General features: G+C 40.2%; 1 protein-coding gene across 8 annotated transcripts in view; it reads left to right on the top strand.

The window, feature by feature from the left end:
* The window catches only part of MTM1 (myotubularin 1), a 78,563-nt gene that overhangs the window by 55,814 nt on the left and 3,190 nt on the right, over positions 1 to 19,559 (top strand). For 7 of the 8 annotated variants that reach the window (XM_077826149.1, XM_077826152.1, XM_077826153.1 and 4 more), the window contains 6 exons: positions 1,348 to 1,536; positions 6,925 to 7,110; positions 9,917 to 10,123; positions 14,078 to 14,170; positions 16,150 to 16,263; positions 16,615 to 16,791. In XM_077826149.1, coding sequence (XP_077682275.1) covers positions 1,348 to 1,536; positions 6,925 to 7,110; positions 9,917 to 10,123; positions 14,078 to 14,170; positions 16,150 to 16,263; positions 16,615 to 16,791 — 966 coding nt within the window. The remainder of the gene's footprint in view (positions 1 to 1,347; positions 1,537 to 6,924; positions 7,111 to 9,916; positions 10,124 to 14,077; positions 14,171 to 16,149; positions 16,264 to 16,614; positions 16,792 to 19,559) is intronic. The other variant, XM_077826155.1, reaches the window with a different exon arrangement.

Raw genomic sequence — 19,559 nt, 5'->3', positions numbered from 1 at the left:
TTTAACTTAGACAATTAAAATACGTTTTAGGTAGTCCTAGAAGAACTTCTTTAACTTTAGAATAGAAACCACAGAGTAACAAATTGCAGCCAAATATAAAAACTAAAAATTCTAGTTCTGTTTAAACCATTTTGACTGATTTTGGTTTGTTTTTTGTTTTTACTTTCACTCTTTGTTAAAGGCGCACTCATATGATCATGTAAAAAAAAATGTGCTAGATCAAATCTAGTGACGTGATTAAGGTTATATAATGGATTTACGGTTAGTTCTTTTTGTAACCAGGCTAATCTCATCTAAATCTTGCTAGGTTCTGTATATGCCTGCACAATGGGATCAAATTCTTGTGCAGCATGAACTTATTCTATCACCATAAAATAACCATTCATTCCCATCCCCACACAAACATTGACAACTATGGCTCGTTGATGTAATCTTCATTGAGGATTATTTTCAACAGTGATTACTTTTGAGGATGCTCACAAGGTGGCCTGGCTCCGCCCCCATGTTCTCACAGTATTGTCAACGTGCTCAGACTCTTCTTCCTGTTCTGTGTGCAAGGACAATGGATAAATTGTAGCCACTTTCAGAGGCTCATCTCACTGGTTCCTCAGACTTTGTTCTCATAGACTAGGAAGCTGGGCTGTCTTGTTTTTTTTCCCTTCCATTCTCTGATTTAGTGGAACAGTGAAGGGAGAGAAAACAAACTGTACTCAAATTAACTTCCCATTGTCGGGAGATCTGGAAAGCAAGAGGCAACTGCAGGGAGAGAAAACAAAATTTCAGGCACCTGGATGGAGCAAAAATGCTGAATTATGTGACATGATGGAAAAATGCTAGACTACGCAGTTGCAGAATCGTGGGGACTCTAACTGAAATGTATGGGATCTGTTCACACCTCTGAATTATTGTTGCAGCCTCTTTGCTGATTCAGGCAGGCATTTTTGCATTAGTTTATGCTCAGTTTGCATTTTCAAAATTATTTACCCAGCCATTAGAATTTAACGAAAGATGAGATTAAGGAGATGAATTCTGAAATTACAGAATACACTTGACCTTGTATATGTGCATACAATTTCAGGAGACGTAAATAGGAGTTACATACACAAGAGGAGAATAAACTTTTTACATGCCAGTAGTTCTTGTGCAATGATCTTTTACTAGAAATAATAGCCAATAACTCTAACTTAAGACAAAACATACGCTTACCTTTTCAATTTCTTCCAATTTAGCGAGGTCTAAATATTTTAGACTTCCCATTAACTGTTTATAAAGAACATAACTTTGATGCTTTAAGCTGTGATTCTCAAAGAGTACGTTGCTTGATAACGTTTTTTGGTATGTGGCTAGGTGCTGTCATGGATTCATCCAGAGAACCAAGCTGTTGTTATGCGCTCCAGTCAGCCTCTTGTTGGTATGAGTGGGAAAAGGAATAAAGATGACGAAAGGTATCTTGATATTATCAGGGATGCTAATGGACAGATCTCAAAACTGACTATCTATGATGCAAGACCCAGTGTAAATGCAGTAGCTAACAAGGTAAGTAGATGTTTTAAAAATCCTGTTTCTGAAAAAGCAATTGTGTCATAAGTTTGCTGTTTCTAACTGTAAGATTTTTACATTTGCTTTTTTTTTCTTTTCTTTCTTTTTTTTTTTAACTGTTGGTAGTTTAAAATAAAATGCCATCAAAATACGAGTAGTAACACACTACATTACAGTCCTCTCAGAAGTGGAGGAACTTGGAAGCCTGTAGCAAATATATTTGTTGGGCTGCTTCAGAGTTCTAAAGGTGGGATAAAAAATGAATTCTGCAAGATGTTTTTGCACTGCTGTAACTCAAAAACATAAATAACAAACAAAATAACTTTTGCAGGCCACTTGCTGGGAATATGGAATAGCTTATTAAAAAAGAAATATGGCTTTAATTTTTTCTCTGAAGTGTATGGAATGTACTTTATCACAGACAGTTTAGCTAGATTTTAATCTGATTGGTTGTGTTTTAAGGCTTTGGTTCAACTGGCTGCATTTTAGTTCCCAAATAACATTTTACACTGCACACTTAATTTTAGTGGGTGACCAAAACATTATCTCTTTGTTACAGCATGTAATCCTCTTGTGGTTTTCCTTGTGGAAGGAATGCCATTTCTTACAAAAATGATTTAAATTTTTTTGGACTTAATTCAAAGATGGATTATGGCCAAATCTTATACACACACATTTCTTTTATTGTAACTTTCCTGTACAGCTTTTCAGCTTTTTAGAAAAATGTTCTAAATATTTTGTCGTCTGATGGTTCTTTTAAAACATTTTTTTGCGAGGTAGGAGTTATCAATCCTACTTATTGCTCCTGGGGGAATTCTGCACGAAAAAATAAATTCTGTGCACAATATTTTAAAGTTCTGCTTATTTTATTTGTCAAAATAACACAATATAGTCTTGCCAGTTTCAATTATTTTGGTAATTTATTTCAAAATCTCTATCAACAAGTATGTCTGTAACAATACAGACAACAAAAATCATTCAGGAAGTGTTTTTTCACAAATAGATTACTTACTAGGCATATTAATACATAGCTTTGAGTAATAATTTAAACTACAATACAGAAGCATATTTCCAGCATGCCTCAGAAGCAGTGCAAAGGCTTGGGGGAATCAGAGTAATGGAGGAGCTGAGGGAAAGGGAAGTAATTGCTGGGAAGGAGCCTGGGCGTGAACCTGCAGTGTTGTGGGATGTGGGTGGGAGAAGTATGGAACAGTTTTTGGGGAGTTTCAGGGGGATTGGGGAGAGATTTTTAGGTTGTTGGGGGGCCTCACCCATGGAGACTCTGGCTGACCCATAGCCTTTCCCATTCAGTCAGGTACATTTGCCCCTGTCCCCATGTGTCCCTGCACCCCCACTCAACCACCCCATCTCCATGTATCCCTGCTCACTCCCCCACCCCAGTTCTCTTCTCCTCCTTTTCCCCCTGCCCTCCTCCCCCAAGCCCTTCTGAATATAATACAACCTAAATGGAGCTACTATAAGGTGGGTGCATAACTGATTGGAAAACGGTTCCCAGAGAGTAGTTTTCAGTGGTTCACAGTCAAGCTGGAAGGGTATATCAAATGGGATCTTGCAGGGATCAGTTCTGGGTCCGGTTTTGTTCAATATCTTCATCAATTATTTGGATAATGGCAGAGAGAGTACACATAAAGTTTGTGGATGGTACCAAGCTGGGAGAGGTTGCAAGTGCTTTGGAAGACAGGATTAAAATTCAGAATGATCTGGACAAACTATAGAAATGGTCTGAGGGGTAAATAGGATGAAATTCCATAAGGACAAATGCAAAATACTCCACTTAGGAAAGAACAATCAGTTGTACACATACAAACTGGGAACGAGTACTGCGTAAAGGGACCTGGGTCTCATAGTGGATCACAAGCTAAATATGAGTCAACAGTGTAACACTGTTGCGCCAAAAAAAAAAAAACCCAAATATGATTCTGGGATGTATTAGCAGCAGTGTTATAAGCAGGATAAAAGAAGTAATTCTTCTGCTCTTCTCCATGCTGATTAGGCCTTAACTGGAGTATTGTGTCTGGTTCTGGGCGCCACATTTCAGAAAAGATGTGGATAAATTGGAGAAAGTCCAGAGAAGAGCAACAAAAATGATTAATGGTCTAGAAAACATGACCTATGAGGGAAGATTAAAAAAATTTGGTTTGTTTAGTCTGGAGAAGAGAAGATTGTGGGGGGGGGGACACAATAGTTTTTGAGTGCATAAAAGGTTGTTACAAGGAGGAGGGAGAAAAATTGTTCTTTTTAACCTCTGAGGATAAAACAAGAAGCAATGGGCGTTAATTGCAACACGGGCAGTTTAGGTTGGACATTAGGAAAAATTTCCTGTCAGGGTGGTTAAGCACTAGAATAAATTGCCTAAGGAGGTTGTGGAATCTCCATCATTGGAGATTTTTAAGAGCAGGTTAGACAAACACCTGTCAGGGGTGGTCTAAGATAATACTTAGTCCTGCCTTGAGTGCAGGGAATTGGACTAGACCTCTCAAGCTCCCTTCCAGTCCTTTGATTCTATGAATCCCAGTCTGTGTAACCCCCCAGCATCTCCATGTGCCACCCTCTGTCTGTCTCATCCCAACCCCCCATATCCTGTGCCTCCTCACCTGGCACCCTGGGCAGGGCACTGTGAGGAACGCAGCCTTTCCTCCCTATCTGCTGTTGACTGTTATGACTAGTGAGCTGGCTGCCCTTTGTTCTGGTACCACAGCAGCCCGTGGTGGGCGAAAGGTGTAACTGCAGCGCCTCGCCGTCAGAATGTATTTTCTGCTGTGAAAAAAAAATCTACGGGGACATGAATTCTTTGTGCACGCAGTGGTGCAGAATTACCCCTTGAGTAAAAGTATTTTCAATCTTCTAAGCTGTAGAAGCAGTGGAAGGGTGCATTTGCTGGGTTTGAGGGATATTGACCTATACACTGCAAAGGGTTGGCCTGTAGAGTAAGGTCAGAATGAAGAAGAAGCTGCAAAATGGAGAGTTTTGGATTTGCCTTGGATAACTCTTATGTAAACAAGATTTTGGGCTTACTCCCTGGGCTTTGAATGTCATTTTTCATCCACACCCAAAGACCACACAGCCAGTAGGAATTATTGAAGCCCTAGAGCTGAAGTAACAATCGTTCCTTACTCCAGGATGGATAAAACCTAATAAAAGGGACTAAATTATATAAACACCTTTTATTTTAGGGGCAGGATGACAGCTCTGACACATTGAGAAAGCCCCATCCTGTGGCAATGGTAGTGGACTACACATGTACTCGTTCTTCACTATAGTTTAGAGGGTTGGGTTGAATTTTTACTGGTGGGAAATGTGATTTCAGACCGCTTGAAAAGCCTAGTCTCTTAGCATGACTTGTAGGGGCAGTGTATTTTTCTCTTTCCTTACAGCAAGCAGGAATCGGCCTCTGCAACTGCTTTGCCATAGAACTTCTGAGAGAGCAGCCATAGCAGTGACTTTTTAGTAAGAATCTTAAAATGTGTTATGCAAGAAACAGAAAATTTGCTCTTAGAAAACTCACTTAAAGTAAAGCTGATGGTGATCACTCCGTGAATTCTGTCTGTCAAAATTATTGGTCAAGCTATAGAGCAGGGGTGGCCAAACTGTAGCTTGTGAGCAACATGTGGCTCTTTTACTGTGACTCATGAGCCCCGCCCCCCTCTCCGCCTACCAGACTGGGAGCCCAGGACCTCTGCCTTGCAGTAGGGTGGTGGGGTAGGAGTTTCTGTCCAGGGGGGAGGGGACTCTTGGAGCTTCAGCTGAAGCCCCAAGCCCTGGCTCCCGACAGGCGTGCCCCAGCTCTCAAACTTTTGAAGATTGTCGTATGCGGCTCAGAGGGCCAGTAAGTTTGGCCTCCCCTGCTATAGAGAATTTTATTATTTAAACTTTATTCATTCTAGGAGCAAATAAACAGGACACTGAAATATAGCAAGCTTTGAGACTCTTGGTGCTAATGTGGGTAAACCTGTGCTTTCATTAATTAAAGTTTGTAATATGGAAACAGGAAAAAACTGTCATTTCCTCTTGATTAAACTCCTGCCTAGTTAATATAGAAATGTAGTGAATAAATAATTCCTCATTTCATTTCTGCCATTGATGATCCAGTGTGCTAAGTACAATCAGAAGATTGAGATATTGCTGCTTTGTGGAATGTACCTTATATTTTAATTTTTATCTTCTAGTCCATCTGAGCTCCACTTATTTTAAATCCGTTTCCTCCATACTTAAATCATAAATTTGTTTAGCTAGTAAAAATAATACTCAGGAATTAAAACAAACAAACCAACATGGTTAGACAGCAGGATGTCTTAATAAAAATTACCTGTGTTTAAGGTAGTTGGTGTCTGGTCAAGGGAAGGCTATTTACCACCATTACTTATGTGTGTATATATAGAGTCTAGGGGTATAACCGTTTGTCCTCAAAGCAGCCTGGATCCTATCTGATGTAGTGTTCCATTTTTGCTTGTCTGGCTAGTTCAATCCAGTCCATGGATTATGGGACTCACCTTCACAAAATTTAGCTCTTTCAGCCAACATTATTATAACTGTTTTGTTTCACTTCTTAATTTTGGCACTCATGAAAATAAAGAACCTGAATATCATCAGTGTTCAGGTCTGTTCAGGAACTCGAAAACCAAATCAAAGCTGAAATGATTGTCTTGTTTTGAAAGATGCATAAAGGCGATGGAAGAAGTGGAAGCATTTGATGATGGTAGGAGGGTGAAATGTGTGAGGAAGCTTGTATGGCCAGTAATTCCTATTTACTTTAGTAAATAACTCTTCTTTTTGGAGCCTTGCTCGAAGGAGCATGCAGACTTTGGTACACTAAGGAAGATTGTAGGAAGATTACGCTTCTGAATGTAATAAGGAAAGTGATGCTCTTCAGATTTGACACCTGGATCAAGCCCTTACAAAGGACCCTGTAAGAGTTGCCAAAATCATTCTCTAACTTCATGGCCTGATATGTTTATCTAAGACAAGGCGGCAGCAACAGCAACTCATGAGGGTTCCAGAAAGAGAACTAGATTGATGGACAGATTTGAACTTTGTTAGACCATTTACCAAAAAACATTTATTGGGCCATACCCTGCACAAAGCGAGCTACCTTGGATTTGCATTTTCTACTATTTTCTTTATTATGTAATTTGTATTGAGGGGAAAAAGCTTTCTAAAAATATAATGAATAATTATTAAATATAATATAAAAATAGGGCTTGCCTACTATGGTTGGGCTATATAGGTGGACTTCCTCATAAATAATTGACTTGGTAATGTGGCAGGGTATCCTAAAGAAGGTTTAATCCTCTCAATCTTAAAGTATTTCAGCAGAGTTTAAATGACAACTAAAAGTAGATTTCAAATCTGTTTTTTGGTTTTTAGGCCACTGGGGGAGGATATGAAGGCGATGATGCATATCCCAATGCAGAACTCTTCTTCCTAGATATTCATAATATTCATGTCATGAGGGAATCTTTAAAAAAGTTGAAGGACATTGTTTATCCTAATGTAGAAGAATCGCACTGGCTCTCTAGTTTGGAATCAACTCACTGGTTAGAACATATCAAGGTGAGTTTCGAGCGCAAAATAATATTCTATAGGGATCGTATTTTCACTTGTTTTACATAAGACTTTTTCACTTGACTTTTTTTCTTTTTGTAAAATAAAAACTACATTAGTTTGCTTTGTAATTTGTGTGATTACTGAAGAATTGCAGTTACTGCTGTTCTGGAATTGGGTGACCTTGAAAATGTCTTGCTGTTTTGCTTGTTGGAAACTATATAAAGGGTTGGTCGGTAAGGTAGGACTTCTGCAAATATCAGACTTGCTGTCTTTATTACAGATGCTGTTTTCCAAAAGAATTCTTTTAAAAAGAGGCAGCATTTATCTACTCTACACAAAGTGGGTTACCTTTTGATTAGTCAGGCTGTAAAATTATTCATGTATAGATGTGTTAATATCCAATAGCTCTGTCTAGATTGTACTAGTCTTAAGAATATATCATGCTAATATCCCTATTTAGCCAACAGTAAGAGACATTTATCATTTTAAATATTGAATCATAGAATATCAGGGTTGGAAGGGACCTCAGGAGGTCATCTAGTCCAACCCCTGCTCAAAGCAGAACCGATCCCCGACTAAATCATCCCAGCCAGGGCTTTGTCAAGCCTGACTTTAAAAACTTTTAGGGAAGGAGATTCCACCACCTCCCTAGGTAACGCTTTCCAGTGTTTCAGCACCCTCCTAGTGAAAAAGTTTTTCCTAATATCCAACCTAAATCTCCCCCACTGCAACTTGAGACCATTACTCCTTGTTCTGTCATCTGCTACCGCTGAGAACAGTCTAGAGCCATCCTCTTTGGAGCCCCCTTTCAGGTAGTTGAAAGCAGCTATCAAATCCCCCCTCATTCTTCTCTTCTGAAGACTAAACATCCCCAGTTCCCTCAGCCTCTCCTCATAAGTGATGTGTTCCAGTCCCCTAATCATTTTTGTTGCCCTCCGCTGGACTCTTTGCAATTTTTCCACATCTTTCTTGTAGTGTGGGGCCCAAAACTGGACACAGTACTTCAGATGAGGCCTCACCAGTGTTGAATAGAGGAGAACGATCACGTCTCTCGATCTGCTGGCAATGCCCCTACTTGTACATCCCAAAATGCCATTGGCCTTCTTGGCAACAAGGGCACACTGTTGACTCATATCCAACTTCTCGCCCACTGTAACCCCTAGGTCCTTTTCTGCAGAACTGCTGCCGAGCCATTCGGTCCCTAATCTGTAGCGGTGCATTGGATTCTTCCATCCTAAGTGCAGGACTCTGCACTTGTCCTTGTTGAATCTCATCAGATTTCTTTTGGCCCAATCCTCCAATTTGTCTAGGTCCCTCTGTATCCTATCCCTACCCTCCAGCATATCTACCACTCCTCCCAGTTTAGTGTCATCTGCAAACTTGCTGAGTGTGCAATCCACACCATCCTCCAGATCATTTATGAAGATATTGAACAAAACCGGCCCCAGGACTGACCGCTGGGGCACTCCACTTGATACCGGCTGCCAATTAGACATGGAGCCTTTGTTCATTACCCGTTGAGCCCGACAATCTAGCCAGCTTTCTATCAACCTGTAGTCCATTCATCCAGCCCATACTTCTTTAACTTGCTGGCAAGAATACTGTGGGAGACCATGTCAAAAGCTTTGCTAAAGTCAAGGAACAACACGTCCACTGCTTTCCCTTCATCCACAGAGCCAGTTATCTCGTCTTAGAAGGCAATTAGTCAGGCATGACTTGCCCTTGGTGAATCCATGCTGACTGTTCCTGATCACTTTCCTCTCCTCTAAGTGCTTCAGAATTGATTCCTTGAGGACCTGCTTCATGATTTTTCCAGGGACTGAAGTGAGGCTGACTGGCCTGTAGTTCCCAGGATCCTCCTTCTTTCCTTTTGTAAAGATGGGCACTACATTAGCCTTTTTCCAGTCATACTTGACATACTTTGCTTTGTGTGGGAGAAGATGAAGGTAATTAATAATTGAGTAAGTACAAGACAACGTAAGATTAAGATTATATTAATAAATGAGTGCTGTAAAACGAGGATTCTTGAGTTCCAATGGCACATGAACATAGAGAAAATTAAACTATTTTGCTGCATGTTTAAATAAACTGCAATTTACAAAACATACAAATTTTAGTCTAGCAATGTTTATTACATGAATTTTTGAACTTCATTTTCTTTGCAAATGAGTTGTGTGCGTTCCACTTTGTACTTGAAATAAAATATTTTTAAGGTATGGATTAATCATCATAAAAATGTTTTTAGCAGTATATTTTGTCAGTTGGTTTTTGGGCTTGTACCCCTAACATTTCTGCATTTTTATAATGTATGCCCTGCTGTAGTAACTACTGTTTACTTAGAATTTTAATTTTAAGTGAATGGTTGCAAAAATAAACATGAGAAAAGGATAAAACCGGCTTTATTTTTACCAATAGCATCTGTCTCAAATCTTTAACTCAAAAGGAACTAAATGAAATGTGTAATTTTTAACACAGGTACTTCTTGTGGTAATCCTATTTTTAAAAAGCTTTTATGTTGTTCAGTATGGTAAAGACACTATCTTCGTTCCCATTTTTGAGAAGTTGCTGTGAGATGAGTTTGGTTCTCTTTTTCTTAGTAAACCCTATCTTGTATAGTTTGGGTCTTCATTTTTTTTTTTACAGTAGAAATGGCAAATTGCTTGCTGAACTCCCAGAAAAATCTGATCAATTTAACACACACACAGGTGTTCTTCCCCAAGTCTTTTAATTAAAATTGTAAGAAATCAATAATTTTTGCTGGAATGATAACACTAACCTTCTGAATTGTCTGGTATCTGTACCTCGTTGTCAGCTTGTCTTGACAGGAGCTATTCAAGTGGCAGACAAGGTGTCTTCAGGGAAGAGCTCAGTATTGGTGCACTGTAGTGATGGTTGGGACCGAACAGCACAATTAACTTCTCTAGCCATGTTGATGTTAGACAGCTACTACAGAACAATTGTGGGTTTTGAAGTTCTGGTACAAAAGGAGTGGATAAGCTTTGGACACAAATTTGCATCGGTAAGAATTGGAGGAAATAATTGAAAGGAATTGTTCTAAAGTTTTTTATGTATATTGTAAATTCTAAAACAAGGAAGATTTCTAGATGCTTGTATTAAAACTTTGGTGCTATGAAAGTTCTAATAAATGTGTTCAACTTTTCAGTTGATCAACATGTCAAGTTTTGATCTGTTCTTTACTGTCTGTCTAAAGTGATGAAGAAAAAAAAATCTGAGCAGAATGATCAGTCTTACCTAGACTTGAAGCTATTCCATAGCATTTATTTCATTTTTTCAAAATTCATTTACTTTGTCTCCCTTTTTTGCATCCTGCTGGAAATGCAGAACAGTTAGTTATGGTACCATTTAGCGGGCACCAGTAAGGAGGCAAAGAATAGTGAAAGCTTTCCATATGCCTCCAGGACGGAGCAAAGAATACTGGAAACGTGGAGCATAAATTCAGCTTTCTCACTCCAGCAGTTTTTCTTGGCTTTTCTCTGACTGCTCATAATGAGACAAACAGATGGAAGAAGCTGGACAACCTTTTCTGGGTAATATGCTGAGAGAGTTCCACCTTCTTCCAGCATGTCCTAGAATTTGTCATAACAGGTTTCAACATAGGACTCAAGCACTGTTATGCCATAACACCAAGTCCAGCTCTCTCCTTCTACAGTCTTTTTGAGGTGAGAGGGAATCCCTAAGGCCCCACCTCTGTACTTACAAGCTTCTCAAGGGCTTGTCCCACATGACTCATCTTCAGATCCAATATCTCTCAGTAAGACTTGTCAAGTTTGTGTCATTGTCTCTTTAAGCCCCTATGTGTTGCACCTTGTGATTTAATCAGAATTTGGCTTTTAGTTGCCCTTTCCCCATCTTGTAGTTTTGAAGAACTAAGCCAATGGTCCTCAAACTTTTGTACTGGTGACCCCTTTCACATAGCCAGCCTCTGAGTGTGACTCCCCTTATAAATTAAAGACACTTTTTTGTGTATTTAACACCGCTATAAATGCTGGAGGCAAAACGGGGTTTGGGGTGGCGGCTGACAGCTTGCGACCCCCCCCCCCAATGTAATAACCTTGCGACCCCCTGAAGGGTCCCGACCCCCAGTTTGAGAACCCCTGAACTAACCTCCTTCGTTATTAATCTTTGCTACCAATACCTTCCATTTCTTTTCAGACAAATTGATAGTTTTTCATTTGCTTCAGGAGTACTTTTCCAGAGCGATCATATACCTCCACATGGTTTTCTCCAACTTTTACCTAAACTCTTTCTCTCCTTTCAAACAGACATACTACTCTCAGGATATAAAGGGAGGAGCTATCAAGCTTTATTTGCACAGGACTGATATTCAAAAAGACAGACTCTTTTCATGGTCCAGTGCAAGGATTACCAACCTCTAAGGCCACCATTAGTTCCTGGCTGAAATCCTGTATTGACAGCAGGGTAAACCCCCTTCTCTCACAGTGAAAAGATGCTCTGCCAGAGTCTTTCTTTCTGCTACTTAAGTAGAGAGAGAGGAGGCCATTTCCTCTGATATCTGCAGGGCCACTACCTACTCTTCACTTCACATCACACCTTCATCAGTCCCTACAAAGTGGACCTAACTTTCCCCACAAAGGCAGACTTTGGATGTAGTGGTCCAAGTTAACTCTCAGGTAAACCCATCTTCTAACTGGGGATACTGCTGGTGGCTTCTGCTAGCTGTTTTCACATCCTGCTGGCAGCACAAACTCTATTACCAAAGTTACCCTGTGCGTGAAGTTACATTCTTTAGACTCTCTTATCAGCAAGGCTAACGATATGCTGTAGATGTTTAGTTCATCAGTTATAGTAAAACAGTAGCACAAGTGAATTGTCTTTTTTGAGGGATCATCTGACAGTGGACAAACATTGCTTCAGCTTAGATCTTTAGAAAATTAGAAAAAAATATACTGCTAGATTTTAGAAAAGGAAGATTCTTGAATATGGCACACATGCCAATTTTTAATGGCACGCTTCAGCCTGCTGGGTCCCAGCCACCGGCCCCGCTCAGCAGGCTGAGCAGGGCCGGCGGCTGGGACCCCGGCTGGCAGCAGCATGCCATTAAAAATCCTGCCCGCCCCGGCCTGCTCTTCCCCCAGTGTGCTGGGTTCCTGCCCCTCCTCCTTTCAGGTGGTGGCCCTTGTGAGGGAGGGGGAGAAGCAGAGCCACAGCGCGCTTGCTGCTCCGGGGAGGAGGAGGAGGAGAGGTGGGGATGGGGCTGTGCGGTGGAATCAGGGCATATCCCCTCCAGCCGGCTGCCATGAGCCGCTCTGGGCAGTGGGCTGGAAGCACCCCCACGACCCTAGCCCACACCCCCAGCCCTCTGCCCTGACACCTACACCCTACCACACACCCTGGCCCTGACCCCTGCACCCCCCATGACACCATCCCTGACTCCAGCCCCCCCACACCCAATGCCCTGACTCCTGCACCCCCCCCACATACCCAGCCTCCCCATGCCCTGACTTTTGCACCGCCCACATTCCCACCTCCACCCCTTGCACCAAACGGGAGCTCCTATACCCCCCACACACACACACCCACACACCCACCTGCACCCCTTGCATCAAATGGGAGCTGCCCAGGTAAGCACTCCACACTCAAACCTCCTGCCCCAACCCTGAGTCCTCTCCCTCATTCTAGCTCCTGGCCTGACCCTACACCCCAACCCCCAGCCTGCTCCTTCACCCCCAGCCCTGTGCTCAGTCACTCCCACCCTCAGCTCAGTGCAGAGAGAGAGGAAGAGAATGGGCTAGAACCAGGGAGAAGGCAGGAACCCACTCTATGTGGGCAGGGCTGGGATCTCAGATCGGCAGCGGGCTGAGCGGGGCCGGCAGCCAGGACCCTGGCTGGCAGGAGCTGGTGGATGGAACCCCAGACCGGCAGCGGGCTGAGTGGTAGCGGGCTGAGCCGCTTAGCCCACTGCCAGTCTGGGGTCCCGGCTGCTGGCCCCGCTCAGCCCACTGCCAGTCTGGGCTTCTGGCTGCCGGCCCCTTCGCAGCCGGGGTCCCGACCACGGGCCCAGCTCAGCCCGCTGCCGGCCTAGGTAAACGGAACCCCAGGCTAGCAGCAGGCTGAGCGGGCTGGTGGCGTAAGATCAGCATTTTAATTTAATTTTAAATGAAGCTTCTTAAACATTTTGAAAACCTTGTTTACTTTACATACGATAATAGTTTAGTTATATAATGTATAGACTTATAGAGAGAGACCTTCTAAAAAACGTTAAAATATATTACTGGCATGCGGAACCTTAAATTAAAGTGAATAAATGAAGACTCGGCACACCACTTCTGAAAGGTTGCCGACTCCTGCACTATACAACAGCTGCTACTTACTCTCTGAGAGAACATGAAGGGGAAGGACAAAGGAGCATAAACTTGATTTCCATCTCTGAGAAAATGTTGGTAGAAATTGATTCCATACATTTACAGCATGTTCAAAAGAAACTCAGGATTTGGAATGGCAACAGTAGCATGAATTAGCGTAAATGATTGAGCTGGGTAAGTATTAGGGAGCAAAGATGTTGCATAGCTTCAAACTTAAACGAAGATAAAGAACTAGTGCAAGTTCTTGCCACCTTGGTCATGTTTTGCATAGTCCTTTATGTACAGGATTCAGGGTGCTGAAGACGCCCATGCTTTGGAGGGTTGATTTCAATGCTAAATCTTGCAACCCGTAAGCAAGAAACTCCCATTGATTCCAGCAGAAGTTATCTGCACTGCAGAACTTTTCAAATCTTTAAGTGGTCTAAAATAATGTTAATATGTAAAATGATATTGCTAAAGTCAGGAGGGTGAACAATAGAGTATTAACCCCCTCATTGTAGTATTGTAGCTCAAATGTGTTTTTCATACCTCTCTTGGCATTTATGAAGCATGTCTCACACCAAAATAGATATCAGATATATATCAAAACCAGTTGTGAGTAATGTCCAACTTGCTTTGTTTCATTTCAGAGAATAGGCCATGGTGATAAAAATCATGCTGATGCTGATAGATCACCTATCTTTCTCCAGTTCATTGATTGTGTGTGGCAAATGTCTAAGCAGGTAAGCTCTAGCCATATCCAAAAGATGGTGTTATCCAGCAAATAGCAATATTTTAAAATTATCCTTGAATTAAGAGTGAATTCTCCAAAATAAATAAAAAAAATACTGCCCCTTCTGCCCCCCATTTCCCCCCAAAACCCCACAACAACAAAAACAAACAAACCACCCCTGTATACGTAAGTTTGCTGCTCTGACCAGGTAGTAGAAAGTAACAAATTTACTTTTCTTTTTTCTTTTTCTTTTTTTTTTTTTTGTTAACCCTCTCCTCCCTCCCAAGCTGGAAGTCCACCTATTTCTGAGTAGAAAATGTGCTGGCTTTATGTCCAGTCCTTTTGCTCATTAACCAATATTTCATGTCTAAAGGACTGTACTATGACATAACTTACAAACATTCATAAAAGCATCTATTTAATAGTGTAACACTGTTGCATATAATTACAGGAGCTAGAATTAATGTATTATGGATAATTTTGTTTTTATTTCATCATTCCAAAAACTGTTCCTGGAAACACAATTCCCTCATGCAAACTTTGTCTTTGAGTGTCAAACTAGGTCTATCAAACTGCTATAGGTTATTTCACAGTCCCTTCCCGCATTTTCAGAGCACTGAGATTGAGATTGTTTCTCCGTCCCCCTTTTTCAATCCTATTCTAACACCTTGCCCTGAAGATACTGTGACATTGCTTCTTCCTATTGAAGCTTGAAAAGAATGCTTGGGGCTACTCAGTTTTACCTCATAAACTAACAGACTGTTCGTATTAAGTAACAAATATTATCCTTATAGCATATTATATAGGTATATTATCATTATAGCATACCTAGCCCATGTAGGTCAGGTATGAGAATCAAGAACTGGAAATCAAATATTAGTTCCCCCTGTGTGTCCGTGCAAAGCAGAGTCACTAGTTGGCTAGGCCTCTGTGTGTTCTATTACTAGTTTAAATGTAATAATTTTGGCTGTCTAATCTTGATGCAGTTGAGTTAGCAATCTTTCATGGATCTGAGTAGCAGTGCCACAAGTACTCCTTTTCTTTTTTCATGGTATCGTTACTGAAGAACTGTATTTCACTGACTTTGAAGAATTATGTTTCTGCCAGTGAGCTAATTATTCATAAAAATTTAGCTAACATTATGGAGACAGAACTTTTGCCTTGAATTTCTTTTAAAACTTATCTTGTGGATCGCAGTCTTCCAACTATACCCTTTCACAGCTTATTCTGTTTATAGAAGCTTATTGTCCCCACTTGAGATATCTCAAGAAATGTACAAGTTCACTTAGTGTAATAATACTGTGCAGCCAACTAAGTACTACAGTTTACTTTTGCCCACTATAAGCCCCTCCTTGCATTTTGTTTGGATAAACAAATCCTTTTCCAATATTAAGCTAAATCTGTCACAGAAAAGTCAACAGCTTTCTGCTTAATTGCAGTGGCCCCATACCTTTATCAACTCCTAATTCCTGCATGTAGTTAGTCTGAATCTTTTGGGGACAAAAATGAAAAAGTTCCTGATTAACAAGGAAACCAGCCTCTTGTTAGGCAAGATGAGACTTCATCTATCTTTGGAGTGGCAGAACCAGCTTTATATCTCTGAGCTTAGAAATGTAAAGCAACATTGTTGATCTGACAGGACATATGCTAATGTATTCATTGATAAGATGTCAACACTCCTACATTCTTACCTGTTTCAGAGTAGCAGCTGTGTTAGTCTGTATCCGCAAAAAGAAATGGAGGACTTTTGGCACCTTGTTAGTCTCTAAGGTGCCACAAGTTCTCCTTTTCTTTTGACATCTTACCTGTTATCTGAGCATTTAATCCATCATGTTTGTAGTTGTTTTGTGGCAGGAAACCTAATTTTTAGGTAAACTTAACAGGTTTCCTAAAGGACTTCTTTTAAACTAGCTGTTCAGTCAGACTGTTTCTGTGTGTGCGCTCATGCACACAGAAACAAAACTCTAACAATAACTTTTTTGTGCCTAGTTTCCAACAGCTTTTGAATTCAATGAACAATTCTTGATTACAATTCTGGATCATTTGTATAGCTGCCGATTTGGTACTTTCTTGTACAGCTGTGAATCTGTTAGAGAAAAAGAGGTAGGTAAAACTGATGATTGTTTGACTGTGGCATGAGGAATATATATGATCTTAAATTTAAAAAGAAATTAAGTTGTGTATAGCCAAGGTGGCAAAAATGGCACTGTTATTTGAACAATTGCAAGACAGCAAGCTTGTTTTTGTGTATCTAAAAGAAAATATACAGACTTTATGGTACTTTGTGAGTTTGTCACTGCTTGTGGAATATTCTTCATTTAGTGATTATACATGTGATACTTTTAGTTAGAACAGAACCATGCTATATGAAAAGTGTAACTGAAGATACCATAGTGTGTGCACTCTTATACTGTACAAATACTCAAAATCCTTACCATTTCATTTTCTTTGCAGAAAGTGACTGAGAGAACGTTGTCATTGTGGTCATTGATAAATAGTGAAAAAGCAAAGCACACCAATCCTTTTTATACTAAAGAACTGAATCGAGCACTCTATCCAGTAGCCAGTATGCGTCACTTGGAACTTTGGGTCAATTATTACATTAGATGGAATCCAAGGATTCGGCAGCAAGTAAGTCAACTTCTCTAACTTATATGAAATACTTCTCAACGTAAAGATACAATACACTTTAATTATGACTTGTACTATTTTTTTACACTATACAGAATATAATTTATGCTCTCTGTTTAGTCATTTCAACTAATGTCTGTCAGGAAGAGAAGAAATATTACTATGCTCTTCTTGACCTCTCAGACTTCTTTTTTGGAAGTTAAGATTATTTCACTGCATCAACATACCTTCCAAAACTTACTTTTCCCACTTAATTTTATTTTTTAAAAATCTTTCCTTTTTTAGTTTTTAAGAGCATTTGATGCTTGTGAAAAGCGGTGACTGACAAACCTGGAGAATAAAGTTTTTCTATCCATAAAATAGGTAGAGCACAGACACTAGAAGTAAGATACCCATACCGCCCTGTCATTGTGTAGAGAAAATTTGTATTAGAGATTAGCATTCCCCATTCAGCCCTTTCCTCTGCTGAAATTCCCAGCAAGAGGCATCAATTGTAATTGATTTTTTTTTTTTAATCTGGGTATTTGTTTGGTAGGACTTTCAGCTCAGGCCGCCAAAATTATTTTAGACTGAGTAGCCATTAGATGTGTAACTTGTTTTGATCACTACCAGCCTGGGTCAGAGTTGAACCCAGAAACAGATCACGTTTATTACTGAATTCTCTGAGTGCTTCAGTCCTTCAAGATTTTTAGTATAGTAGAACCTCAGAGTTACGAACTGACAGTTCAACCACACACCTCATTTGGAACCGGAAGTACGCAACCAGGCAGCAACAGAGACCAAAAAATAAAGCAAATACAGTTGTAGCAGTAGTGCTGTATTAAATGTAAACTACTTTTAAAAAAAAAAAAGTCAAGTTTTAAAAAAATAAAAAATTGACAAGGTGAGGAAACTGTTTCTGTGCTTGTTTCATTTAAATTAAGATGGTTAAAAGCAGCATTTTTCAGTTATAAACTTTTGAAAGAACAACCATAATGTTTTGTTCAGTTACGAATGTTTCAGAGTTACGAACAACCTCCATTCCCAAGGTTTTTGTAACAGGTTCTATTGTATTTAATTGATATACAGGGGCTCAGAATTTTGTTTAGTTATTAGTTAAAAACATTTGTAAAAATCTGATCAATTGAGCAGAGAAAGGTAGTGCATCATAGTGTTTGCTATCTTCCCTAAGAAGTGGGAAGAGTTGTGGTTAGGGGAAGAAGGTATTTGACAAAAGCAGTCTTTTTCATCCAGCCACTGGGAATGAGCAGGAGTTTTCAGGCAGCTCAGTTTCTCTTATGTAGTTGATCTTTTGTATTATTTACAGCACTCTGGAGCTGGAAAAAAGCCATCCAATGTATTATATATTTTTATAAGTATGCTGCCAGTTTGAATTCAGCATTTTCATTTCAAAACTGTTGTTGCTTCTGCTGAAAGGCTAGTGCATTTTGCAAAAGGTGGAACTACAGATTTGTTTTAGAAAGCTAAGGATTCTAGCGTATGGCCACTGGCCACTTACCTATTAAAGTTCTGGATTGAGGTGCCAATTACCATTACCAAACAAAGATTTTGGCCCTGGAGCACTATAGCATAGGTGGAAAAGTAGATGAGGATTCTCCATCACTGCTAGCAAATGATGAAAAATGTTGCCTGCTTGAGCAGTTTGAATTTTTGACCTTTTTTTGAGGAAAGAGACTCTGAAGTTGCTGATTTTTTTTCCCCTGTTGTATGTTTAAGCCCCATCTTCACTAGGAAATTGACTCACTGTTGATGTGTTCCCCTGAACCAGTACTGAATTTTAACTGCTAGTGTAAATGGGACAAGACTCTTTTCAACATCATTACAAAAAGCTCAATTGAGGCTTCTGTGCAAGCAATGGATCAGTTTCCTAGTGCAGTATTCCTTTTAGAGTTAGGCATAGTGATCGACAGCTTTCCTATTTTCCTGCTGATTCTCTAGGGTAATAACTGAATCCAACAGCTTCTATAGTTGGTTCATACTCTACCTGTTGTACCAGTATCTCACCTGCTGCTTAATGTTAGAGAAATAGATTACATGGGAGGGGAGTAAAGCAATTAATTTATTTATCCCTAAAGGTATGTGGCATTTTATTTGGTCCTGCGGGGATCTGGAAGGCTGTGTGTCTGAGTTTGTCACGTGCAGTATCTCTTTTCTATTGAATTTATCGTTTCCTCCCTACAGGCAGAAATTATTTGAAGTTTTATGGAAAGGGAAATGCCTATCACCCCACCCCCTGTTAAAGAACTGCTATTTATATGAGTAGCTTTTTTTCTTGAAGCTCAAGAAATTTCATAAAACAGATGTCCAGAGTTTCATTAGAGAATTTACTAATAGAAAATGCGCTGGCATTTTTTGGAGGAACTCGGAAAACTTGGGTACAAAGGTTTTATTTAACATCCCCTCCCCTTCCTAAAAAAACCCAAACAAACCAATCATCTTTTTTAATTATAAGGATGCTAATATGTTATTGGTCTAGCTTGATGATTTAGCAGCATTTCCAAGCAAGACACCAGGATTTAGCTTTTCAGTTCCTCGGTTGTGAAGAGCTAGGTATGCTCATGACGTGCGTGAGGCCTTGTCTATACTACTGCAGTAATTCGAACCTTAGGTTATTCCAGTTATATGAATAACATAACTGGAGTCGACGTAGCTTAGGTCAATTTACTGTGGTGTCTACACCACGCTGTGCCGATGGGAGAGCGCTCTCCCTCCAATTTAGCCAGTCTTTAGAAGACCCACTAAATCGATACTGCATCGATTGCGGCATC

This window comes from Eretmochelys imbricata, chromosome 9 (assembly GCF_965152235.1).
Source record: "Eretmochelys imbricata isolate rEreImb1 chromosome 9, rEreImb1.hap1, whole genome shotgun sequence".
Classification (NCBI taxonomy): Eukaryota; Metazoa; Chordata; order Testudines; family Cheloniidae; genus Eretmochelys; species Eretmochelys imbricata.
This window is presented reverse-complemented; position numbering and strand designations above follow the sequence as displayed.